Genomic DNA, 27,081 nt, shown 5'->3' with positions numbered 1-27,081 from the left:
AAGACATAGAAGAGATAAAAGACAAGGGTGTACATAAAAGACAAGTAACAGTAAAAAAACAATGATAAGAATTATACTTGCCGTGAAAAACCATATGTTGGTTGATTTAAGAAAAAAAAAATCCAGTAGGATGTTGTAAATCAGATTTGCCAGATGTGATTAAAAAATTACAAAAGATTATAATGTGATTATTATTCATAAAACCCATGATGGTGCAGAACACTAAGAAACGTCTATAAAGAACAGTAATCTATGATATAAATAAACAATCGTTAGATGGTGATCCAACAGTTATAAGAGATACGTTTATAAAGAACAGTAAGTAATCTAGGATATAAATAAACAATCGTTGGATGGTGATCCAACAGTTGTAAGAGACGTCTATAAAGAACAGTAAGTAATCTAGGATATAAATAAACAATTGTTAGATGGTGATCCAACAATTGTAAGAGAGACGTCTATAAAGAGTAAGTAATCGAGGATATAAATAAACAATCGTTAGATGATGATTCAACATTTATAAGAGAGACGTCTATAAAGAACAGTAAATAATCTAGAGACTTTCCCGGATTACCATTTCCCATGTATATGTATATATATATATATATATATATATATACCACAAGTCCCTAAACCTAAAACTCTCTCAATCCATCAATGTCCCAAAGAATCCTACATGCACTATCAAGGCTACAATCCACATCCCAACTCTCACAAATCCAAGCTCAAATCATTCGCCAAAACCTCCTTCTCAACACCACCATCTCCTCCTCCTTCATCACCACCTCCACCACCGTTCTCCGTCTCCTCTCCCCTTCCCTCCTCCTCTTCCGCCACCTCCCTCGCTACCCTCCTCACCCTTTCCTCTCCAACACTCTCCTCCACTCCCTCTCCCTTCTCCACCTCCCTCACCTTCTCCTCCTCACCTTCTCCCTCTCCCATTCCTCCTCCTTCCCTTTCCAACCATAACACTTTCCCTCTCGTCCTCAAACCTCTCGCCCACCTCCGTCTCCTCCGTCATGGCACTACTGTCCACGCCCTCACCGTCAAGACCGCGCATTCCACCGACATTTACGTTCTCAACTCCCTCCTCAATCTCTACTCATCTTGTGGCGATCTCCAGTGTTGCGAGAAGGTGTTCAACGAAATGCCAAGCCGAGAAGTTGTGGCTTGGAGCACCATGATCATGGCGTACAGAACCAACGGCAAGCTCAACCAAGCACTGATCATGTTTGAAAGGATGCAGTTTTGCTGGCGTGGCACCGAACCGGGTCACGATGGTGAACGCGCTCGCCGCTTGTGCGGCGAGCGCCGCGGTTGAAATGGGCGTGTGGATTCATAACTACGTGAGAAGAAGTAGGTGGGTGTTGGACGTAGTGCTGGGGACTTCACTGGTTGATATGTATAGTAAATGTGGGAGGGTTGAGGATGCAGTGAAGGTGTTTGATGAAATGCCTGAGAAGAATGTGTGGACATGGAACTCGGTGATCGGAGGGATGGCGATGGTGAAATGCGGGGATGAAGCTTTGATGTGGTTCTTGAAAATGGAGGAGGAGGGAGTGAGGCCGGATCCGGTGACGCTTGTCGGAGTGCTTTCTGCTTGTAGTCATGCAGGGATGATTATGATGGGCCGGAGATTGTTTCGGTTGATGGTTGAAGGGAAGTATGGTTTCCGGCCGGGGATTAAACACTATGGATGCATGGTTGATATGTTTTGTCGAGCAGGGATGATCGGCGCGGCGGTGGAGGTTGTAGAGAGGATGCCTTGGGAGGTAAATGTGGCTATATGGGGGTGTTTGTTGAAGGGGAGTAGAGCTCATGGAGATTTGGGGTTGAGTGAATTTGCGGCGAGGAGGCTTGTGGAGATCGAGCCGGGGAATGTAGCACATTATGTGGTATTGGGTAGTTTGTACGCGGAGATGGGGAGGTGGACGGAGGCGGAGGAGTTGAGGAGGAGGATGAAGGCAATGGGGTTGAGGAAGGATGCCGGCTGGAGTTTGGCGGAGAATGACGAGGTAATCACCAGTGATATTGAAGAACATGTTGGTGTTCCTGCAAGAATAGAATAGAGTAGGAGGCCTGAGTAAAATGTGGATTATTGTGGTAACAAACAAGGAAGATGATATTCAGCTCATAAAAGTACACAATGTATTTTCAGAACAAAAGAATTTTCTTCCCCGGTGTATGTTATCTATGAAAGCAAAGATATGGTCAGAGAACTATTGAGAGTATTACAAGACATTACACAAAAAAAGACAGCAAAGGATTTTGCTTATTATTGGTCAGCCAAATATATGGAAAATAAATTACAATCAAATTAAAACACAACAACCGCGGAATGAATTTAGTGAAGGACCATAAAGAAACTATCAAGAATCAGTTTTATCTGGAGGACTTCCGGCGAGCCAGCCCCAGACACCACCGGAACTTTGTCTTTGTTTTTCATTCAATGCTGCCTGTTCCGAAGCAGCCTTCTGCCGCCGAAGTAACTCAACTTCCTTCTCTAATGTTTCCATTGTTTGCAGTTTCTGGCGGAGCTCCGCAACATCAACCTGTCGACATGATTACTCGTTAATTTGTTGATGCTAAAATCAATATCAGAATTTGCATCTGTTTAAGTAACAGATTGAAGTAAACTATGGAAAACACAGAATAGACTAAAACTAGAAATGGATGTCCCTCAACCGTAAATAAGCTAAGATAACCATTTTATATTTACTGGCATATCAAATAAGAAGAAAGAAAACAATGCATTCAAACAGATATCAGTTAAATATAATATATATATATATATACACCAATCAAATAACAGCTAATTCAACATCTACTGCCAACAGTAGTAACCGCGTGAGAAGTGCGGTATGGCACTGTACTACATACCTCAAGTTTAAAGCATCTGGACTGTTCAGCAACAAGCTGACCACGGATGGATTGAAGCTCCTGCAAGTTTAAAGCATATGGAGAAGTTTAAGGTACTTTTTGTAAAGAGAAAAGTATTAAGAAGAAGTGTTATCTCTGCACAAAGGCTGAGTTGGCTACATCAGAACATGGTGAGTGCATTTCTCATCATGGAACAGTTTTTATAGTTTTGTGCAACTCAGGATGTAAGAATGTAACAAAGTAGTCACACAAATTGTCCATTAAATTCAACAGACATACCCCAGAGGCTACAAAGGAAGGTTTTACAATTTATTTTTTTTTAAAAAAAGAAAGAGCACTAATAACAAGAACAGAAGAAAAATGGTGTAAATTGAATACCTAATAAGTAATGAACAATGGTTTGCAACAATCAAAAAAAGAAGTCAGGACAGGCAGCTAAAATTCTAACAATCCGGAGCCGGGGATAGCATTCGTGTCAAATATCGTGAAATCTGTTCGTGATGTATAGCATTACTCAAATTCTAAATGTTATCTACAGTTTGAAAATATCAGACCAAAAGCCCAGAACAGCAGCATCAAGTCTGTTCAATGAATGTCTGTGGTGCTTACCTTCGTAAGTTCAATGTTTCTCGAATCTGCTTCTGATAGGTCTTGCTTAAGTTGCAGGTTCTGCATTTGTTCCTTTGCCAGCGCTGCTTCTAGTTCTTCTTTCTCTGTCTTAATAGCTTCTACAAGTTGTCTGTTTGCGTCCTCACTTGCAATGTTCTGAAAAAATTAGTTACATAGTGAGAATCAGAGTAAAAAAACCATGCAACCTTTAATTACAGGCTCTTTAGTGAAAACTGACACTGCAGGTTACTTACTCTTTCGTATGATGTTAAATAGAACAGAATAAGTTAAATTCATGAGGAAAATTAAACCATTTCTGTATCCCATACCTACAAACTAATATGTCAAAGGGGAAGCGGGCAACATGCTAATTTACTGTTCACCATAATTTATGAACACATGCCCAGACATGCAAGAGATAAAATTAACCCAGATTAAGTTGTCCTTAACAACCACCATGCTTTTCTGTTTCCAAACACAACTTGATTTTAACTTTCTTACCAAAGTCGCACGTTCTCCATTGTCCATTACAATCTCTCTCATCTTCACATCTGGAGCAGTTTCAGAATCAGGCTCAACATCCCTGCTAGCATTAGTAGGTAGCAGGGCAGCCATGCTTTCTGATGCAGGGCTCTCCACCACTTTCGGCTGCACTTCTGATTTGTGGCTTGGTTTAAGAACATAGACCTGAACATCAAAATCTTCATAAGAAATTAAGCATCCACAAAACTGGAGAGCTAACAAAATTAATTATTATCCACCTCATTGCTATAACGTCCATTATATCCTCCAAATGCCACAAGAAAATCTTCACCATTATACGAGCCTACCACCAAACTCAGTCCCTGCAAAAAAAGACCACTCGCGAAGATCAGATATCCACCAGAATAAAATTTACACAGCCTGTCTACTGTCATGAAGCCACATGAAAATAGAAACAAAGAGTCTAGATTGTCACTGGAGATATATTACATGGCTGTTCATTGTAAGTAATCATAAGATTATAAAGGGCTACATTTTTATATGACCATAGGATTGAGAGTTTGTAATGCAAAGACATTGCACAAACATGATATTTTGAGTTAAGAGCAAATTTAGTTAGTGATGGATTCTTATGAAACTGATATTGAGAATTAAGTATGTAAGGTTCATCTATCATGCATGTTCGTTCTGTCAGTTGAATTTATGACACATATGATCACTCAATATGACGTAATGCTTATCTTAAGTCTATCAAAGGCAACCTTTCTTAAAGCAAGTCATTTACGTTCTCATTATCGCAACAAAAAAGCCAAAAAAGATTGATATCTAGGCTAATGCGGTGACATGCCAAACTGAAATCAAAGAAGAATGCAAAAAACAAAGCCAAAGAAAGTACTTATACATCCTACACGCTCAGCATCTCACAGGCACAGATGAATGCTATGATAAAATACCATGCATATCATATTGAATATAAGAGATGATCACATTTAAATTTCAATAAAAATCATTCTGCATGTGATGTTGCAATTTTCAGATAGATATCACCAACAATCATTGCATATGATTTTATAAGTACTACAGATTTAGAGTTTTCAACTTTCTATAAGAAAAGGTAGACATTAGCAAAAGGGAGGAGACCGAACCTCACTAGCAACAGGCACACGCCCTTGAACAGTCGTAACAACAGACCATAACAATGTGGTCATGTTAAGAACAAGTGTTTCAGAGACACCTGTAGAAATAAATAAAATTGACCATAAGTAACCAGCAGCCTGCCGAAAATAAATTAAAAACAGTTTTCTGTGAGCAAAAAAATTACACACATACCATTCTTGTTATCACCACCGCCAACAATGAACCAACTTTCCCCTACTGTGACACCAGCATGGCCTGCTCGTGGGGCTGGTGTAACACCCTGTTCCTTTGGCCTTGACCATTCCATCTGCAATAAGACATTATAGAAATAAGAAAAACTAATTTTGTCCAAATTATTTCTATACTCCTGCCGAACTTTCAATTAGTTCTTACAATCTTCAAATCAAGAACATGGAGATCATTGAAGCATGTTGCATGAGATCCACCACCAAAAATCAAAAGGTATCGATCTGCATGGCAAGCAGCTGCATGCCCAGACCTTGGTGAAGGTGATGTGCCTCTGGAACCCAAAAAAATCAAATCATTGTAAAGCCATAGTTTCAAAAGTCATTGTATCATTGTCGCTTCTGTAATAACAAGCTAGTAGTGAACCCTGACAATAATTCAAACTACTTCAGTTGAAGTTGAGTTATCTGACTAAATCTGAAAGATAGCCTATCCTTACAAACTTCAAATTCTTCCAAGGATTAACAGAATATAAGACAAGCAAAGCATACAGAGATCATAATGGTTCATGTGGATATGAATTAATATCCTAGATTGCTTGTGTTAAATAAAAAAATACATATGACAACAAACATTTTAGAAAATAACAAAATACATTTCACTAGAAATGATAACAACTAAATGATACAATTTAACAAAGGTTATATAAACTCTTTAACAGATAAAAGAATTGCCAATGTATGGGGAACCAAAATCAGATACAACAAGAAGCTGTTTGTCACAATGGGGAACCAAAATTATTTAGGAAAGGAAAATGAACTTTGATGATGTGCCTCTTACATGGTATCTATTTCATCCCAGGTCATGGTTTCCAAGTCAAGAATATGCAAATCATTTAAGAGATTTCGCTTAGCATCTTCGCCACCAAAGATCACTAGAGTTGTCCCAACCAGGGTTACTGACTGACCACCACGTGATATCTATGAAAGTTAAAAGAAGGTCAGTCACCATTCTGGGAGTCAATGCAATAGTTAAGCAATAAATGAGTTTATGCAGAATTCTCTGAAATATAATTCTCAAAACAAGATTAGCACAACAAGAAATTTGGGAAAATAACTAAGAGATTGGGATGATTTTCACAAGCATGGAGCAAAGAATGTACCGGTGGTTTCCCATATGTCTTCAAGATTGACCATGTACATGCCTGAGGGTCAAATTCCTTCACTGTTGTATTCCATAAATATACATTACAAAGGGAACAATGGGGAAAATAAATGATATAATAAAAACTATGCCATTCACACCTGTAATTGTCTCTGAAGGATCTTTTGTATGCCCAGCAATAGATAAAGATTTTATTTCCCAATGAAATCTGTAACAAGAAAAAAAAATTGATAAAATATTGTCTAATATCCCTCTGTAACAGACTTTTAAAAGTGTCAGGTCAAGCAACTCGCAATGTCACAAAAAAATAGTCAATTACCAAGGAATGGCCAGCACATGGAGCAACTGGCAATGAAGTTGATTCTGAAGATCCCACTGTATTTTTAGCTTCTACCTTTGACCATGTCAAAGTTTTCAAATCCAAAACCTTAAACCCAAGAAGGAAAAAGTTAATTGCCATATACATTTACAAGAAGGACTGTAATACCTTACAAAAACATATAAATAAAGGACTTGAAAAATTAACTCAGCCTGATCAATAGCAACTTAACTTTGTACAATCTAAGCAAAAAACATCTAAGGCAATTGCAAGTAACTGACCCTTAATAACTGTCATATGTTATTGAGGCAGCATAATGTGAAAGTTGCATACCTGAAGGTCAGACAGGTAACGACCATTGTGGTTTCCACCAAAAATATACATTTTATCCTGTATTAATGCTGCACCATGCTGTAAACATTGAAGATGTTAGAAACTATTTACTTGCTTACTGTGAACGGTTCATACTGAATATCAGATGAACAAAATCTAAAACAAGCCAAAAGGAAGTATGCAGCACCTCATATCGAGGCTTCGGTCGATTTCCAGAGACAGCCGGCGGCACCCATTGATCATAAATACCAACTGAACCCAAACCCTCCATTACAACACCTTTATCCTGAGTCTCCACCATAATCCCATTTTCAGGAGGAATAGTCTTAGGCTCCAAGGTAGAATTACCATTTGTTGAATCTAACGCAGTAGCTGACTCAAGTTCTGGTTTCTGCTAGTAGATCATAATTAGACAAGTTTACAAGTAATCCAATATTAATTTAAATATAATGCATTTAGAACCAATTAAATGTTAGATGCACCATTCATTTAGTGTGTCTTTTACTGGGAAACTAGATCCCCCTACTCATCCAGCATCATATCTGGTAGGCAAAAAGACGATTTCTAGAAGGAAATGTATGCCTATAACTAGACGCTTCAAAAATACCATCCTTCAAACAAAAGATAGAAATCCATATAAGTTCCCTTATATCAAAATTGATTCAAAGGACTGACTATTGAGATTAATAAGCTAAAGAGCATGCACACTGCATTTACTTTATTTCCTACTGGGGAAAAAAAAATCCGAACAACGTCAAGCAACTCCTCCCCTAATGAATTGCGGAGAAAGTAAGGTTTTGATGCATGAAATAACTAGGAGGCTATGTGTGCATTGTTTGTATGTGCCCATCATTTTTCTAATGCCTGCTGAATCAAACCCCTGATGAATTTATGATGATTTATGTCTTACAGCAGCATAGCACTAGTTTGCCATGTTTCATGCATAGAGCAGCCCAGTTTTGTTATGATAATCAAAATGTTCACCAACTTAATGCCATAATGAGCTAATCTTTCTAAACAATTTTTCAGAAAAATGACATTATAATAAAAGATTTTGAAATTTTGGTTCAATAATCACCATCAATCTACTCACATGCATTTCAACATCTATAACTGGCCCAACAACAGAATCAGATACTCGAGAATACCAAGCGGGATCTTCCTCCTGTCAGAGATGCAAGAGTCAGCCATTGACGAGGAGTTCATGAGAAAGAAAGCATGACCTGTCCTCACCTCCAATATTTTCACAAAAAGTCGCATTGCTTCTGTTGAAGCCATGTCCCCTAGCCCATTCCAGCTGCAAACAAAACAATTCCATCATGGACAAGTGTGTGGTGTGTCACAAATTAACAAGTTGCTTGGGCATTATTACTATGTAAATCAAATATTATTAAAAGTCAACATATACTCAAAGTAACAACTAACAGCAAGGGTCAACAAGTATGGGTCATCAGCAGAAGAAACAATAATAGAAAAGGGTCTTCACCATTGCATCACCGAAATCAAACTAGACTAGAGAACAAGGCATGATTATATTCAGTTGCCCACATTTTTAGAAGACATTATTACATTCAGTTTCTCAAATTTCAAATGAAAAAAGCAACCCAGTACTTGATGAACATCCATTCATCTTAGGCATATGATCATCACTTTTGAAGCTGACTTCGGGCCACCAAACTCTACCAGTCACAAGTTTTCTTGACCAACTAATTGCGTGGATTGCATCCAAATGATAATAATAATTCTATTACTTGCAAATAGAGCGATTTGTGCCATACAACTATTAAACACCAATTGTTCCAGGCTTCCAGCTAAGTAGTACTTGATATAAGAAAGGATTTTTATTTCTCTGATTAAATCGGATCTTCAGTCCATTTCAATGCAAACTAAGTTCCAGGATTTATACATGAAAATTAATTTTATATTACTACATCACGGAAAATTATAATAAAAAATAAAACTTAAATCAGAACCTTGTTATATACTTGACATCCCATAAGACTGCAAGAATAGATATACATAACCGACCTGGTCCATTTGCTATGCTCCACAGGGTTCCATGCTCTCGGTTTCGGAACATTGCAAGGTCCCACCGTCGCCTGCAATCAAAATCAACACAATTCAATTCAATCACAAGCTAAAAAACCTCGCATTTCACCTAATTCACCAATTCAAACGCCCAAAACTATCTGATCTAAATCCAAATCCCAACGATCCATCAAAACTCGTCCATCAGACACTAGATCTACACATTTTTAACAAAAACCAAGCTGAAAACCAAGGAACAAGCGACAGATCAATGCGGAAACATTAGAAACCAAGATCCAATTACCTGCTGATAAAGTCCATAGAGGAGAAGTGCAACATCATTCGGGAACCGTGAAAGCGATGAAAGCGAAGAAGCCGGGGAACCACCAAAGCCGACATAGGTCGCAGCAGCGTAGAACCTCTCCGGGTACGCGAGGCCGGAGCTAGCCCTCGCCATGGCTTCCCCCCTTCGCGAGATCTAGAGAGGAAAAAGGTTGGGTTTGATTTGGAGCTGGGTCTTGGTTCGCGGGCAAGAAGTGAATTCATAGGAAGGAGGTGGAAAGAGGCTTATGTAACGCGTGGCACGGTGGTGGAGCAGGATTTGTTATGTTGTTCCGCAGGGACATGTGAAATGGGTTCACCCAACCAAACAGCCTAGATTGATTGGGTTCGGACCATTGTGATCATGTTTATATTGGTAATTTCAAATTATGATTTTTATTTTTATATTATTTTGCATTTTTATTAATTCTCAACTTTCTTGAATTTGGATCCAAACTTTTTTTCAAGAGAAACCGTGAATTAGCCCAATAGTAATTATTCATAGTTGTAATTGAGAAATCTCATATTCAAATCTCTTATATTACAATTTATGTGCATGATTTCATAGAAGTTTTGTGTAAGGATCACCTATTTACCTCTTGTTCTTTCTTCCAGGGTTACATAGCGGTCGTATCTCAAGAGGTAAGTCAAGTCACCGTAACTGATGCACCTCTATACCTACTTTTTTTTGTTTTGTCACTTGTCGATTTTGTCAAAATCTTTTGCAAGAGTGAACTCAGTGCGAATGTTATATATTTGTTTTTTTTTAAAGATAATCCCAGCCAGTAAGATTTATGTCGCCCACAAGGTAGAGGACTTTAGGTTCTAATAGACCAAGGAAATGTTACTGTGTTAGTATTAAAAAAAATTAACAAACATAAAATATAAAAACACTAGTTATTTAAAAAATATGGGAAAAAAATTTCTAATATTCAAACATTTATCTGCGTATATATCAAAATGAAAAAAAATTGAGAGAGAATAAAAGGCATTACTATGAACTTGGTCCAAGCAATTAAAATTTAAAGTCACTTAAAATAACTGGTTTCAAAGGCTCTTAGTTCCTAATTAGAAATTTGGTGTGTTGAAAAATTAAAAAGAAAAAAAAAAGAAAGGCATGTTTAGTTAAAAATAATAATAATTTGCACAAAATCTAATATTTGTATATATACCCCAACATTTTACAATTTTTTTTATATAATATAAAAAGTATATAAAATTTATATAAATAAAAAATATAAGTTATATCCAATAAATTCAGTTTAAAAAATAATAAAAAGAAGATAAGCATAATTATTCCTAATAAGAATCTAAATAAAATAATTAAATAATTTTAAATAAAACATGTATTAATTATCCATATGCCATTAGGATTTTTGATTTTGCTATAAAATTCACCTAAAACCTAATGGTCATGAATTGTCCTGGCATCCCAAACCTTTTGCTTCAGGGTATTTTTTTTTATTTATTCAAATACAAAAAATTATTTCATCATGTAATTTTTTTATTCTTTAATTTATATTAGCAATTGAAAGCATGCGGTTTTTTATATGTATTACTATTATTATTATTATTATTATTATTATTTTTTCACAAATTATAATAAATCTAAGAAATCAATTATTGTTGCATATTTCACAAAAAAAAAACTACTGAAACTCTTTCTATAATATCAAAACTTAATCATCTAATTGATATAATTTCAATAAATTAAATTAATTTATGTGAAAATTAAACATTATTTTTTTTATTCGGTCTCTAAAAAAATTTTTCTGGCTCCGCCCTGACGAGACTATTATAAATTGTTTGTATATATGCATTACTTACTACTATATTTATAATTTAATAATAAAATAAAAGAATAAATAAGTATTTTTTAAGGGATATATACGCAAAACAAGTAATTCCCATTTTATTGGGCCCAAAACTTCAAGCCCAATTCGCAGGGGTTTTTTCGCAAAAAAAAGCAGTTGCTTGGGCCAAACGCAAGCCCGAAGAGCTCCAACTCCAGAGCGCCGCCTTCATCGTCACTATAAAGCCCTAGACCTTCTCCTTCTTCTCCTCCACCGTTGCTGCCGTCGCCGCGCCTCCCAATCGCCGTAGATGGACGAAGAAGCGAGAGTCGAGGTCGCCGTGCCGCCACCTGTGGTCGTTGATGGTGATGTGGCTGATGATTGGAGTAAGGAGGATGATGGCGCTGCGCCGGTGGCCCATCACGCTGCTGAGACCGTAGATCCTCCTCCTGAGCCGCAGCCTTTACCTCAAGGTGCTTCATCTCTTGTGCTGTCTTAATTGAGGAATTCTCTTCTCGCATTTCGTTAATCTTTCTTCGTGTTCTGTTGATTTTGTGATTGAGGAATTACTTGTGTGAAATTGAATTACTATGGTGTTTGTGATCTGAGATTCTATAGATGTTGCTTAAAGCTTGGAAGTGTATCAGAGCTAGAATTCTTTTGGCATCTGAAAATAATTTTTTTTATATGATTTTCTATGTATCCTTATTGCAACAGTAACATAACCTAAAGCAAAATGTGACCTTTCATTGTAAGCTTGATCAAATTTGTGATTTTTATTTTCCAATTAGTTGGTAGGTAGAAGGGTCTTTACCTGAATGTAATAATTCCAGAGGAGATGCATGCTAAATGGAGTGGTGCTTATACAACTTTAGTTTGCTAATTTCAAGCTGAAAACAATATTAGAGTGTGTTTATTGTAAGGTTGATCAAATTTGTGATTTTTGTTTTCCATTTAGTTGGTAGGTAGAAGGGTCTTTACCTGAGTGTGATAATTCCAGAGGAGATGCATACTAAATGGAGTGGTACTTATACAAGTTTAGTTTGTTAATTTCAAGCTGAAAACAATATTAGAGTTTGTTTATTTCCTGGTTTGTCACCTTTTTATTTAAGTCCAGGAATATATTATTTGTAGATCTTTCTAAATTTTATTCCACAGCATTTATGTAGAAATGGTTGTAGCTGTGGCTCTTTCTAAACCAGCCCTGTAATTATTTTCCTCATGTTTAAATTATCTTGTGCACCTTCTTTTTCAGATAGCAATGAGGACATTCAAACAGGCCTCCAGTCACTGCAATTGGAACCAAAGGGTAAGTTTCTCTAATTAATGTTACCGGGCAAGTTTCAAGAATTTTCCATAGTAAATGTTAGGCATTTCATTTCATATTGAATGTCCATATGCTTCACTGAAATCTTAAAAGGTTTGTTAAGCTAAGTAGAGGTCTTCTATGGGCGACTTATGTCGGCTCTGGTTATATAAAAATTCAATTTCATATCATACTCACCTTCATCCAATGTTTAAAGCTTTTCTCTCTGCATCTTCAGTCTATCTTACTGTTTTTCGGTCTATATTGATCATGCCTTACATAACCTATTCATTCTTAATTAAGTGTTTACCTCTTGAATTTATTCTCTTACCCATGCGAATGTTTTGTCGGTTCCTTAACAGCAAAAGACAAAGAGATCGCTAAACCTGAGATTGCTCAAGTTTTAGAAGTGAAGGATGAGGCCAAGAAACGTCACCTAAATGTTGTTTTCATTGGTCATGTTGGTAAGTTTACACCACTGTTTCTTTACATGGACAGGATTTATGTTAAGTTTTTTTTCCTTCTTATCTCATGGTTATTCAATCCTGAGCCATATAGCCCGATTCATGTCTGGTTTGTTTCACTTGCCTAGCTGTTAAAATTGGTATGTACCGTATGCACTTATGTATTTACTGAATTCTGTTGCTTTTATGAATGCAGATGCTGGTAAATCCACAACTGGAGGGCAAATACTTTTCCTCAGCGGTCAGGTGGATGATCGAACTATTCAAAAATATGAAAAAGAAGCAAAAGACAAAAGTCGAGAAAGCTGGTATTTTCTTGTTACATATTTTAATTTTTATCACTTTTATTACAGCAGGTTACCTTTTTTGTTTGGTTTGTAATTAAGGTAAACATACAACAAATTCTAGAAAGAAAAGAAAAAGTCCCATGTAAAGGAATATGCACCTGACTTTTAAAATAAGACAGACTTGAAAATAAGTAAATAACTGAATCAATTGACGGGTATCAGATACACTGCCAATGCTTCTGAAGAATAACACATTTTATATCACATACATGCAAATATTAGCTATTGCCACAGTAATCTAGTGCCAACTGCCCAGCGGAAGTGAGGCTTGTCACTTGGGGTGCAAATGAGCCAAGCCTGTGAGCTGTACTCAAGCTAAATGAGCCAAGTTGAAGCTCAGCTCATTAAGTCTCGTTCTCAGTGCTTGTGAAGAGGGAAGATTGTGGCATGATGGCGGGTGAGATGGCAATGCTAGTGGTGCATGGGTGAGAGAGCAATAGGACGGCACAGTGAGTTGGCGACCACAGGCAACAAAATTAGGAGCACAAAATATGTGGCCTTAAATCAGAGTATCTTTTGTGACATTAAACAAAACCAGCGAGATGGCGACTGTAGGCAACAAAATCAACTGCCTGCATCCCCTGTTAGAGTATCTTTTGAGACATTAAATCAGGAGTTGAAAATATTTTAACATCTTGATTCATAGTATCTGTGGTTCTTGAGTGCCATGCATCTATTTGCATTCTCCTTTAAGACAAGCATTAGCGGCACTATTTTTGCTCAGGGATGCGTGTATACTCCCCCTCAAGTATTGTTCAATTTTTTGACTTATTTTGTTGTAGGTATATGGCCTATATCATGGACACTAACGAGGAAGAGCGTGTAAAGGTATGTTATATTTGCGTTTGTCTACTATTTTTTCAATTCAGTTACAGGATTTCAACTTCCTTAATAAGTTCTCACCGTTTGCGGAGTTTGCTCTGGGTGATTTTTTTTTTCTCTTTTAGATATATTGGTTCTTATGATGGACAAATTGCAGAACTACATATATGCAGAATGGCAATTATTGGCATGACAGTGGTCTATATTCTATAGCAATGATGATGATTGTCTACATATTTCCTTATATTTTTTGTGGTTTGTTTTATTTATGCTCAGGGGAAGACAGTGGAGGTTGGCAGAGCTCATTTTGAGACAGAAAACACGAGGTTCACAATATTGGATGCTCCAGTACGGTCATATTTCTCAGCCTTCATTATCCCTGAATTTTTGGCTGTTGTCTTGGTGATGTGTTTTTTATACCCATGATTGCTTATTTGCTTAATTCCATTTTGGTGTCCTTTGGTTGGTTGGTAACTTTTTGCAATCCATGGCTCTGTTTCTCCCTTTCATCCTCTACTTGTGTGGAGTTTATCCTGGTAAATGAGTTTTTGAGTCAATACATTGGGTTTAATGTGTGAAATTTGAAAGAAGAACAAGGCATGCATTTTGATGGTGTATAGTTCAATGATTAGAGTTACCAATGTTGCCAAGAGAATCTGTCAAAGTTACCGCTTGATGTTCACTTGCTTTGAGATTTTCATTTGTCCAATTTACTGTGTCCTACATTGATAAATGCTTGCCAGCTTTTAGTTTCCTTTTTATCCTAATTGTTAATTTTTGCAGGGCCACAAAAGTTATGTGCCAAACATGATCAGTGGTGCATCTCAAGCCGATGTTGGTGTTCTTGTAAGTTATTTATACTGGCCTGCTCCTTTTTCATAGTTTTCCTGCTTGTATATGCTACATATTTTTTCTAACATTGTTTTAATAGGTTATATCCGCTCGGAAGGGGGAGTTTGAAACTGGTTATGAGAAGGGGGGGCAGACCCGTGAACATGTCCAACTTGCAAAAACATTGGGTGTTTCTAAGTTGGTTGTAGTTGTGAACAAAATGGACGACCATACTGTAGGATGGTCCAAAGAAAGGTGCTTTGCTTATTTTGTGTTCCATTTTCAGCAACTAAATTTTAAATTTTCTAACATGATATCTGGATTTCTCCACAAATCATGTGCCTGTTACTTTCAGGTTTGATGAGATTGAGTCTAAGATGGTCCCTTTCTTAAGATCTTCGGGTTATAATGTGAAGAAAGGTTGGGATTAGATTTTTAATTTAATTATTTATATTGGTTTATGAGAACTATACTCCAGTGACTAATATGAATTGGGCTTTCTCCCTTTCTCTCTTTCTTGAATTATACCAGGTTTGAATTTTTCTTTTCCCCTTTTTATGATATTTATCTGACTCCACCTTCTTGGTACTTTTCATTTTTCTTATGACTGGCATGTTTTATATGTATATCTATTTGAACATTTCCTGGGCCAGTCCACTATCATGAGACAACAATGCCAATTGTGCTTATGCTGCATGATTTATCTGTCTGTTGGAGGTGTTGGAATTGTTCTACAAGATTACAATTGTCTAAACCATATGCCCATAAAAGGATATGCATGTATTGGTACTCAAGACACTCAAGACAAAGATGGATTGGTTTAATTTTAATGATTGTTTGAAGTTATCATATATCAGAATGTTGACATATGCAACAGAAAATTTAGATTAAGGATGAAGGAAGTCTATAGCCTTCAGCACTGGTTTGATGTGGAGTGGGTTTCTGGCCAGAAATTTTTTTACTTCCCACTTGGAAAAGGCTTCTTAGTTGACTTGACTTGAGGGTAAGTTGTGATCCATGACATGATTGGGTATTGTGCTTCTGTTGTGACATTTGATTTGCCTGCTTCTTTAAATTAGAGGCGTCAGTTGGAATTATTAGGTATCTCCAGAACTATTAAACTTTGTGGGTGACCTTGATCCAACTGAACTGGACTCCCTACTTGGTCAGAGTTCACAACTAGACATAGTGAATGAACATAAAAATTTGTCATTGCTTAGATCGAGCCCATGTGTCTAGTGAAATGAGTAACAAACTGGAACTTAAAAATTTCCTTCAAATTTTGAACAATGGAACAGCTGATTTAAGATATAATTTATTGTACAAATTGCAAAATAAACAGGGTAACAACAGGTAGACCAGGGTCCAAATCTTTTCTGGAAATATGAGAAATTTTACTATATCTCTGAACACTGTCATGGTTCATGGTTACGAGCCATCACTTTCCTCTTAATGCTATGTTTGGATTGTTGGAATATGGGATATGCCAACGCATGGAAGATTGGTGGGGTAAAAAGGTTTAGGATAGAGCCCAGTCCAGTTTAGTAATTGAAATTTAGGTCGATAGTGATACTGGTTATTGTGTTTCTCATTAGATGTATTTCAATTGAGTATTTTCAAGATCTGAATTCTAAAGTTCTGGACAGTACAATACTATCCATTGCTATGTATGATCATTTTGTCTCATTTCTAGATATTAATTATGTTTCTGGAATTTCTGCCAACCATTTGTGTCTGACTCTAAATAAAGGCAAATAATTTTTGTTTTTTGGTTGCCATAATGGGGAGACTTAATAACTGTCAAGCTAGAGTTGCTTTAATGTGAAAAGTCAATATTCACAACTGATGCAAGTTCTGCATGCGTATCTGTAGATGTTCAATTTCTTCCTATTTCTGGTTTGGTTGGCACCAATATGAAGACTAGAGTAGAAAAAAAAACCTGTGGATGGTGGGATGGTCCATGTCTTTTTGAAGTCCTGGATTCCATTCAAGTTCCATTGCGTGACCCCAATGGTCCGCTAAGGTATGAAATCAATCTTTTTGCTGTTTACTTCTGTTTCATATCTTAAAATTCTATCAGGCCACTCCATCTTCTGTTAGTTTTGATGGATAAATTTTGGCAAGCAGGATGCCAATCATTGATAAATACAAAGACATGGGAACAGTTGTCATGGGCAAAGTAGAGTCGGGAAGCATCCAGGAAGGCGATAGCTTATTGATCATGCCCAATAAAGTACTAAATCCTTTTCATCAATCTGGTTATTGTATGGTTCCTTCCACATTGTTTTCTCGATGATTTGAACATACTCATTTCTTTTTATTGGTCATTTTCAGGCTCAGGTGAAAGTGGTTGCTGTTTATTGTGATGAAGATAAGGTTACTAGAGCTGGGCCTGGTGAAAATTTAAGGGTTAAACTGTCTGGGGTTGAAGAAGAGGAAATTTTGACTGGGTTTGTGCTCTCAAGCATTGGTATGTTCTGTCATGACTCAGCTGCTTCCATTGGGATTATTATTGTTTTTTCTTAACCATCATCTGGCATTCCATGTCATGAATAATATAATATTGGTTAGTAAATTCATCCTCTTCAAAATTACATGAATCTGAATGAGTACAAACTGGATGAAGTCACATGATGTTCCCCTCATGTGAAAACATCTCTGCATAGTTACTTGCATTGAAACTTCAAAAATTAGCACAGTTGAGATTTTTTATTTGCTACAGAAATTACTAGGTCTAATAAGGGAATGAGTGAGAACCAAAGCCTTGCTGTTTCTTCATTTCTGCTACTGTCTATGATGATTGGTGTCTGTTATTGGATCTACTTGTTTATTACTGAAGATGCTATGTTTCCACTGATATTGTTTCTTATTGTTGTCGCTAATCCATGCAGCAAGTTCAGTCCCTGCTACTTTTGAATTTAAAGCCCAGTTGCAAATTCTGGAATTAGTTGACAATGTAAGTGCTCATTGCTGTTAGTGATAGCTATATTAATGGAAGATATCAGTTTCTATATCATACTCTTTTTACCATGCCAGGCCATTTTTACTGCTGGTTACAAAGCAGTGCTGCACATTCATGCAGTCAGTGAGGAGTGTGAAATTGTTGAGCTTATAGAAGAAATTGATATGAAGAAGAAGAAAGACGATGATCCAAAGAAGAAGAAGGCAAAGAAAAAACCTCTTTTTGTTAAGGCAGGGGCTGCTGTCTTGTGCCGAATCCAGGTCTAGCCTCTGAATCAAATAGGTTGAAACAATAAATTAATGTTCCTCTTGTATTTACCATTTTATTTACTCTATTTCCTAGGTGAGCAATCTAATCTGCGTCGAGAATTTTGCTGATTATCCGCAGTTGGGCAGGTTCACCCTACGAACCGAAGGTAAAAGATTGAATCACCGCATTGGCTTTTTGCTTGTTATCTTTACAAGTCCACGACAAATGATAACTCAACCCTGTGAACGTGTTTTCCAGGGAGAACAATTGCGATAGGAAAAGTCGTCGCGCTTCCACCAGCAGGAAGCTCCTCATTTTCAGCATAAACCAAAATTTTGACAAAGATGGTACCAGATTTCTCTCTCGTTTCCCTTTCGGCAGATGTGTGATATTTACCCTTCTTCTGATCAACCTCGTCCGGTATTCGAACTCTGAAGATGTTGCAGAAAAAAACCAAGTGGAACTTCTAGTAAATTATATGCACATCTTGATCATTTGGATTTGTGATTCATCCCAGACTTCTCTGAATTTCTGCTGTTAGAAAGTTCAAATGATTTTTGAGTTGTATTATGTGGAAAATAAGCCTTTGTTTATCTTAAATTTGTTTTTCATTACTTTTGAGAGCTCATTTATTTCTCTTGTGCCATCCTTTCTCAAGTGACATGTCAATCATATGTAATAGTAATATGTTTACCTTTTTGTTTTTCACATTTAATTCTTTGCTGGAGCAGCAGTGTGTTTCAGACTCAGAAATGAGATACTTTTGAGCATCATTCAATAAATCCAAAATATATAAATATATATAAAAAAAAAAGTTTGATTTGTGGAACATCATCACATTTGTTTTTCCTTGTTTAATTTTCGTAATGTCTTTTTCAATCTCCAGTGTTTCTTTTTATAAGACTAGCACTATATAGACCACTTCATTGTAGTTGTTTTCTTAGTTATAATTTCACATGCTTAATATCTTAAAAAAAAAAAAAAATAAAAAAATTTCAAAATCCTAAATGATTCCAACTTCCTGAAAAAGAACCATTCCATTGAACAACAAAACAAAACCCAATTTTTCTCCTTTGTTTTAGTAGTTTCACTAGAAAGTGAACATTATTATTAGACATAAAAAAACTCTCTTAAAAACATACTCCCTTACATATATATATATATATATATATCTTCACTAATAATTAACATATTTCACTACAAACAAACCCACTACAAAAATCACCTAAACATCCTCCATAGTTTTCTCCAAAATCCCAGTCTGTCCATGTCCATGTCCATGTCCATGTCCATGCATTCCCATAACTGGACATTGAAAAGCATGCCCAAATCCATGCACACTACTACTAGTAGTAGTACTACTCCTCCCTCTATCCACTCCCATATAATCCACAGTCATCATCTCCCACTCCCTTTGTCCCATCTTATAATTAATATTACCACCATAAAACAACTGCCCTATGACCACCTTCACCACCAGCTTTCATATTGGTTTGGTCATGAAACACACCCAAATTTCTCATATCAAGTCCTGCCATTCCTGCCATACCCATTCCTGATGATGATCTATTCTGCAACATATGTGGTGGTGGTGATCTTATAATGTTCTCACTTGCTGCCATTGCTCCCATTTGTGCTGCTTTTTGCAGCAGCACTGTCGCCGACATGTGCGCCGATGAGTGACTTCCGCCGAGCTGTAATGAAGCCGAAGACGGTGGTGATGAGTCTGTATGAGGACTGAAGATCATGGAGCTTGGTCCTGCTGCTGCCATGGTTAGAGGCTTGATCAGTGGCATTGACATTAAGTGGTTCTTCAAGTCTGGAGAGAATTCTGCCATTAATGTTGCATGATGATGCTGCTTCTTATTAGTATTGTTATTAGCATTCTCTGTTGGTATTGGTATTTGTAGTGGTAGTGGTACTAGTAAGCCTTTGTTGTTGTTGTTGTTGTTCTCTTCTGTTAGGGCATCACAGAAAGCTCTGTGAGTGATGAAGCTGTCTCTCCTGTCAATCATTAATTAAGAACAGTTATATTTCAACACTTAAATCTTTGTTTTTTGCATTGTATTGGCAAATTGTTTAGGGTTGTTCATTTTGTTTTCAGAAAAAAAAATTACTCATTATACTCTTTAATATTGATTTTTTTTTTTTTTAAACTCGTCGGTTTCTAAAAGCCATGCTCTCTAAACTTATCTGAGACAAAGATAGTAAAAATACTATAAAGGTAGATTTTTTCAAGTAGATTTTTGTTTTTTTATATAATTCGAACTCAAAACTACTAGTTAAAACTACTTTAAAACTCTACTACTTTTACTCATGTTATAAATTGATCTAAGTTGTTTTCGTCTATTTGAACTCAAAACTACTTGTTAAAGTCACTATAAAGCTATGCCAATATCACTCATATCACATACTAGTCTTCAAAATTGAAGTTGTATGTTGTTTTTGTTTTTTATTTATGATTTTGGTTTACATTACAATTATTTTCTATAAAAGAAATATATATATATATATATATAAAAAATCATAACAGTGAAAATATCACAAGTTCATCATGCCACATGCTTTAAACATATCTTTTAAACTATAAAATGAGAAAACTGCCATATGAATAACTATAACTTAATCTCTAATCTTATCTAGATTATATATAGATATGCATAAATAAAAGTAATTACCTTGAGAAAATGGTGCCACAATCACACTTATACTCTTTAGTGCCACAAGTCTTAGAATGAGCTTTCCAATCAGACTGCACAGCATACTTCTTTGAACACTTATCACACTTCCATTTCTTCTCTCCATGTTTCCTACAAAAGTGTTTCTTGATCCCTGTCAAGTCCCCTAGAGCTCTATTAGGGTTATGGTGCACACATGTCACTTCTGGGCATATATACACTCTTTTCTTTATCTCAGTGCTTGTTCTTTGCCTCAACTTCCATGGCAGGTTGTGACCTCGCCGGTGTAGTTGTAAGTTCTGGTCTCGTTGAAACCCTTTGTTGCATATCTCGCACACAAACCGGTTTGTTGCCATTAGTGTTGTCGGTGATAATGCTATCACCTCCGCCGTTGGATCTACATCGATGTGTAATTAGTTTTTATAAGTAAAAAATAATACCATATTTGCATGCCGTAAAACTTCATCTAGTTTCAAATCCTACTAAAAAATCCATAAGAAATTAAAAAATTTTGAAGGACGAATAAGATATTTATTTTGTTCTCTTGAGATGTTAAAAAAATACAACAAAACAAATGGTTGATATATTCAAGATAATTAAGTATTTACAAAATATTATTGAGATTCATCCTAAAATAAATATGAGCAGGTTAATAAGATTTCATATTTGAAAAAAAAAACATCTCTGTCGTCTCTCGGTGGATTTCATCCTCTCAGCAGTGGTCCTCTTTTCAGTTTTTTTATTTTATTTGTTTTTGTTTTTGTGTGGTGCTTTTTAGGAGTACATTATCTTTAGTGATGGACTCCTATCCTGAAATTATTTGGCATTTTGCTACCTCTTTGTTGTTTTTTTATAATAAATTAGTGATTTATTCACTTAAAAAAATAATAATATAAAAATAAAAATAAAAAATGGCAAAATTTTTATTGTTATTTTTTTCCTACAAAGAAAAATTTAATAGAAAAGATAATATTGTCATTCTAGAATGTTTGAAGCAAACAAAGAAGGATAAAAATCATATTAAGTGAATTTTCTTTTATTACTTTTATTTTGACTATTGGTCAATGTTCACAATATGATCAAATGATAACCTAATATATATATATATATATATGAATATATGAGGCATGAGATGATAATTATCAAGGATAAGAAGGGAGGGAGACAATGAAAGAGAATCTATAATCTAAAAATGGCCAGCATTGTTGACCATGGCCTCACCTAACTAAACTAGAAATTTCTTCTATGTGACTATGCATGGTTAAGTTTGACTCATCAAGTGGATTAATAATCACATTTTTACTGTTAAAAAAACTCAATCATATGCATGAAGTAGTGTATCACCCTAAGTTGCTAACTATATATATATATATATAGTCTAACTATGTATCATTCCAAGAAGCTAAAAATTCTTCAAAATTGCCTCAAAATTCTTCACATAGGTTATCAAGACCAACTTTGTTAGGATGAGCCTACATGGAATAATTTATGCAGATTGAGATTGATTTTAACATTGACAATGAAAGACTTCATTATTTCCTTCCATCCAATCATTGACCACCATATATATATACACAAACCCAACCACCCAAAAAAAAAAAAATTGCACAAATGCATATCTTCATTCACTTTCATTTTATGAATATGTATATAGCCAATAAACTTTTATTCTTTTCGCACCGAAATCCCTAAATAAAGTATTTATGGTTTATTGAGGAGGCATATTTAAAATTTGGTTTATGCACAGAGTTAAGAACACAAATATGTTGGGATATTAATTTTATATTTATATATTTTCAGACACTTAATTTGTCTATATTTTACCATATTCAGATAATCAAAATATGTGTTATTGAGATGATGATGATAGAAGAAGAACAAAAAGGAATGAGAAGGCAAGTGACATACCTGGAGTTCCTGGGAGGTTTCTTTTCTTCTTGACCGCCGGCGATGGTGGCGGTGGAGCCGGAGGAGGAGTCTGTTGACTCTGTTGGGAAGATGAAGTTCCATTATTGATGAGTGTTTTTGGGTGTTGTTGATCATCATCTTGATCTCCATTAATAATGTTCCCTGATGATGAGAAGCTTCCTCCTGTTATGTTTGACATGCTTCCTTGCTATAACAACAACACTAATAATAATAATAATAATAATAATAATAATAATAATAATAATAATAATAATATCAACTTTATTTATTTCTCTTTTTTTCTTGCTTCTTTAAATGGTGGAGTTGAAGTTGGGAATGAAGAAGAAGAAGATGAAGAAGAAGATGAAGAAGGGAAGAGGAGGAAAGGGGAAGGTAGAAGAAGGCTATGTTTTCTTTTATTTATGGTGTGGATGGAGGGCAAATAGGGAATAAAATAATAAATAGGATGTGTTTTTATATCATATTATATTTATGCTATATAATAGTCTATATATGTGTTATGCATATTATTTTATTTTTTTACATATGTACCCCTGAATATTTGTCTAATTACACATGTGCCACCTAATAAAACTACCCTTTGTAGTTATTAGATTTGTATTTACATGTTAAATAATAATAATAATAATAATAATAACTTGTGCATCAATAATACCTATGAAAATTTTCTATTTTTCATTAAATTAATATCTTTTATAAATATATTTTTCTTAAAAAAATTAAACTTATTTCGTTGATTACATCTAAACTCTAAAAATTTCTTAACGATTGAGTGAATATTTTTTATATGTGTGTTCCTATAAAATTAAGCTAGATTTATTCATTACATTTTTAAAAAAATAATTATTACTAGGGGTGGTTTAGGAATTTAAATAATATTTTTTATTTAAATATGAAGTTAATAATTATACAATTTATAATTATTAAGGTGTAAACACACAATTAGGTGAATATATATTTGGATGTATACAAGCTAATCACTCATTAATTATTTATTATATAGGTGACTATATAAGATTAATTAGTGTTGATCATGAAAAAAATAATTATGAGCGTTGTTTGTTAATCATATATAAACTTGAATGATATGTCTTAAAGTTAGTTTTTCTTTAGTTAATAATATCTCTTTTGTACTAATGTGTCAATCTTATTGATATTCAATTTAGTTACACATAATTTTTTATTTTCTTTATATTTTATGTTTATAAAACAAGGGTAGTCTAAGACCAAACCTTTCTTTTCAACATGTTATCATATAGTACCAATCAATGCGTCTCTATTGATAAATATATATATATATACACACACACTTTTTCTAAGCTACTACATTATTATTATTATTATCTATTGATTGATTTATTTATTTAATAGTGTTTATTAACCTAATAATTATTTAATTTGAGCATCAATAATAGACATATAACTAACTCCTCAAAAAATAATAATAATAATATCAAATAAAATAAAAAATAAAAAATCTTGAAAAGATCATATCGATGTAGACACAATTAATATCAAAGAATATTCTTATAAATGTTTTAATTCATACAAAATGCAACATTTGGCACATATTACAAATTATAGAATAAATAAACTTTAAAAAAAAAATTAATGGAAAACTAATTGTGCATGATGATCACCAAACGTTCTGGTGTTCTTTATTGTGCATTATCTAAATAATTTGGTTTGAAGGTTTGGTTTGAGAGCAATGTTCATGAGACAAAAAGATTTGATTGATTGACCAAATTGGGCAAGGTGATTAGGTGGCCTTGTCTTATAGGTAATGGTTGAATATATGGCAGTTTTTGGAATTTTGACCAAAGCCAAGGGTACATATGTCATTTCATTATTATTATTTTTTTAAATAAATGTGAACTAACTACTTGTGAGGGACAAACAAATGGGAATAGCTGGGCTCTATAACACCTTAACTTTTCACTTACGCAAGCTGGGATTCAGACCAGCTTTCTCACCGGAACAAATATTTTATAAAGGTATAATCACCAAAAATAGTCTCATGACTTTTTCTTCTCTATCCTCTTTTGAGTCCCTCTCACTTTCAGAAAATGCTCCCGACTGAGTCTCCTCTATTTTTTTGAAACATGTGCACCCACTTAGGGCTTTAAAAGTGAAACTACTCCGATTTTAGTCACCTCTGACTTTTTATAAATGCTGACATGAAACACTTAGAGACTAATATTTTTTATAATATAATTTTGTTATTATTAAATATAACCAATTTGGACGACAAGGGTCAACCATCGGATAGTCTAATGGTATGACACCAAAATATAAGAGGGAGGTCATGGGTTCAAATCCCCCCATGATAGTACTGTTCAACATAATGTTCATACACTGTTCATCCGGATTCTTATACTATTTTCATACTGTATATATACTGTACATCCGGGTTTCAGTACTGTTCGGTATTATTATATTCATATAAAAAGACCGCTTGTCATCTATTATTAAAAAAATAATTTGGACGACAAGGATTGGAATTTGAAATTTTAGATATATATTGGAGAAAATAAAATAATTGAATGATAACTTTGTTGAAATTTAATAAAGAAGGAAAGCGAGAGGCCTAATATTTTAAACATTAATGCTTAGTTTGGCCTGCAATCAACTTCATTTTAAGTTTTAATGTCCCTTTCCATGCAATTATCGATGATCCCAATGACATATATATATATATATATATATATTATGATTAAGGTCTTATGATTTTATTTATAAATCTAATAACTGGTCATTACATTGTTAATCATCAAGATGATAATTGGTACATATGTTTAATTTATAGAGTTTAAATTAATTATAATGAAAATATATTCATTTAATTGTAAAAATTTGTAAAAAAAACGTGAATTATTTTTTTATTTTTTTAGGAAAAAGAATAACATACTATTTTAATCTTTCCTTGTGCTGATTAAAAAAATGAAATTACTAAAAACTCTTTTCGTAGTTTCATTATGATTATATAAATTTTTCTGACGTTATCATTTATTATTTAAGTCTTTAATTTTTAACTTATTTTTTATGTCATCTTACCAATATAATAATAAAATGTTGAAAATAATTTTGGGGCATGCATAGGTACAATAGGGGTAATTTAACAATTTTAATTTATTTTAAATTTAAAAGTAAAAAATATTTTAAAGATTCAATAAATTTGAATGGAAACCAAAAGAGTTGGGGGGACACGTTTATTATTACTCTCTTCTAAAAGCTTGAGTATATATTTTATATTTGATATAATTTACTAAAAAATAGGCAAAAAAAGAACCATTTTTTTTTAAAAATTTAGTTATAAGCTCAAAATGGAAATTATTTGTCTTGTATTACCATTATTAATGATATAATTTTAATCGAAAAACATATAAAACAAATACAAGTTTATTAAAAGTGATGTTATTGTTATATGCCTCTTGGAACTCACTTGAAACATGATCTAGACTTTTTAATGAAAGTTTGGAGTATTTCATATGTTATCTAATGACGGTCACATTCCTTGTCTTTTGGCCTTTTATTAATTAATTAATTAATTAATTTTATTTAGTATAACAATTAGAATTATTTTTTATGCTAATCTTCTAACGAGAATAATTTTAATGATTATTGGAGTTGATCCCAATGAATTAAAACTAGCCTCTTCTGTTGTTACAGGGGTATGTAAGTAATTTTTATTTGTCATAGGAAATGACACATAAATCCTTGGAAAAGTTACATGTTACCCATAATGGTTTTTGGGAAAAAAAAAAAAAGTCTATCATCATATGGATCAATGTTAATTTAATTTGTTTAAAAAAAAAAATTTATTATGAAATTATATATATATATATATATATTGTCTTTCTACCTCTTCCTTATCCCTTTTTTTACCAACCAACCTCCATTGACCCCTAGACCTAGAGATGCCCGAAGGCTCTCCATTTTCAAACTGGTGCGCGCACTTGGCAAATGAGCTCTCAGTGTCTAGTATTTAATTATTAAGACTCGGGTAGAATTATACTAAATTCTTGCATAAATTTTTATTGGGCGTCAAGCTTGCTTTTCTCCGGCGAGCTATGTAGGGCCATAAGAATTAAGAGATTAAAAAATTATTAAAAAAATTAATATAGTAATTTAAAAAAAAAATGAGGTTGATGACAATGATGAGCCATTTTAAAAAAATAAATAAAAATTTAATGGCCATTTAGAAAATAGTAGGGATTTAAAGGCCTTTTTGAAATTGGTC

The 27,081-nt window shown here is 34.3% G+C and overlaps 4 protein-coding genes across 4 annotated transcripts; 2 read left to right on the top strand and 2 right to left on the bottom strand.

Annotated features, from left to right (window-relative positions):
* Positions 1-1,322: 1,322 nt before the first annotated feature.
* Positions 1,323-2,069, top strand: LOC120263251 (pentatricopeptide repeat-containing protein At3g28660-like). Its single transcript, XM_039271119.1, has one exon. It carries the CDS (start codon positions 1,323-1,325, stop codon positions 2,067-2,069), a length of 747 nt encoding a protein of 248 aa, XP_039127053.1.
* Positions 2,070-2,254: 185 nt separating this feature from the next.
* Positions 2,255-9,671, bottom strand: LOC120263394 (acyl-CoA-binding domain-containing protein 6-like). Its single transcript, XM_039271280.1, is given in 19 exon segments — positions 2,255-2,552; positions 2,881-2,940; positions 3,490-3,645; positions 3,991-4,176; positions 4,251-4,334; positions 5,118-5,206; positions 5,302-5,416; positions 5,503-5,629; positions 6,136-6,275; positions 6,458-6,519; positions 6,600-6,645; positions 6,647-6,667; positions 6,779-6,886; positions 7,112-7,189; positions 7,299-7,502; positions 8,205-8,276; positions 8,345-8,408; positions 9,140-9,210; positions 9,444-9,671. Coding segments are annotated over 19 exon segments (2,019 nt in total). The 5' UTR covers positions 9,597-9,671; the 3' UTR covers positions 2,255-2,369.
* Positions 9,672-11,448: 1,777 nt separating this feature from the next.
* On the top strand, positions 11,449-18,873 carry LOC120263437 (eukaryotic peptide chain release factor GTP-binding subunit ERF3A). Its single transcript, XM_039271341.1, has 16 exons — positions 11,449-11,726; positions 12,509-12,562; positions 12,922-13,023; positions 13,220-13,331; positions 14,153-14,198; positions 14,469-14,540; positions 14,976-15,038; positions 15,124-15,278; positions 15,379-15,443; positions 16,896-17,046; positions 17,151-17,256; positions 17,358-17,493; positions 17,915-17,979; positions 18,060-18,245; positions 18,328-18,400; positions 18,493-18,873. The coding sequence occupies exons 1-16, from the start codon at positions 11,564-11,566 to the stop codon at positions 18,558-18,560; spliced, it is 1,617 nt and encodes a 538-aa protein (XP_039127275.1). The 5' UTR covers positions 11,449-11,563; the 3' UTR covers positions 18,561-18,873.
* Positions 18,874-19,358: 485 nt separating this feature from the next.
* On the bottom strand, positions 19,359-23,186 carry LOC120263044 (zinc finger protein GAI-ASSOCIATED FACTOR 1-like). Its single transcript, XM_039270967.1, has 3 exons — positions 22,821-23,186; positions 20,913-21,309; positions 19,359-20,238 (listed from the first exon to the last, which is right to left on the bottom strand). Exons 1-3 carry the CDS (start codon positions 23,017-23,019, stop codon positions 19,671-19,673), a joined length of 1,164 nt encoding a protein of 387 aa, XP_039126901.1. The 5' UTR covers positions 23,020-23,186; the 3' UTR covers positions 19,359-19,670.
* Between the last annotated feature and the right edge of the window lie 3,895 nt (positions 23,187-27,081).

This window comes from Dioscorea cayenensis, chromosome 6, assembly GCF_009730915.1.
Source record: "Dioscorea cayenensis subsp. rotundata cultivar TDr96_F1 chromosome 6, TDr96_F1_v2_PseudoChromosome.rev07_lg8_w22 25.fasta, whole genome shotgun sequence".
In the NCBI taxonomy this organism is placed as follows: domain Eukaryota; kingdom Viridiplantae; phylum Streptophyta; class Magnoliopsida; order Dioscoreales; family Dioscoreaceae; genus Dioscorea; species Dioscorea cayenensis.
This window is presented reverse-complemented; position numbering and strand designations above follow the sequence as displayed.

What these genes read in the sequence shown, in the direction of transcription:
- LOC120263251 (XM_039271119.1), top strand. Translation starts at nt 1,323, where the DNA reads ATGGGCGTGTGGATTCATAACTACGTGAGAAGAAGTAGGTGGGTGTTG.
- LOC120263437 (XM_039271341.1), top strand. Translation starts at nt 11,564, where the DNA reads ATGGACGAAGAAGCGAGAGTCGAGGTCGCCGTGCCGCCACCTGTGGTC. An exon ending in TATTGATCATGCCCAATAAA is followed by an intron (nt 17,257 to 17,357) that starts GTACTAAATCCT and finishes GGTCATTTTCAG; the next exon opens with GCTCAGGTGAAAGTGGTTGC. An exon ending in GTTCACCCTACGAACCGAAG is followed by an intron (nt 18,401 to 18,492) that starts GTAAAAGATTGA and finishes CGTGTTTTCCAG; the next exon opens with GGAGAACAATTGCGATAGGA.
- LOC120263044 (XM_039270967.1), bottom strand. Translation starts at nt 23,019, where the DNA reads ATGTCAAACATAACAGGAGGAAGCTTCTCATCATCAGGGAACATTATT. An exon ending in AAACCTCCCAGGAACTCCAG is followed by an intron (nt 21,310 to 22,820) that starts GTATGTCACTTG and finishes ACATCGATGTAG; the next exon opens with ATCCAACGGCGGAGGTGATA. An exon ending in TGTGGCACCATTTTCTCAAG is followed by an intron (nt 20,239 to 20,912) that starts GTAATTACTTTT and finishes AATGATTGACAG; the next exon opens with GAGAGACAGCTTCATCACTC.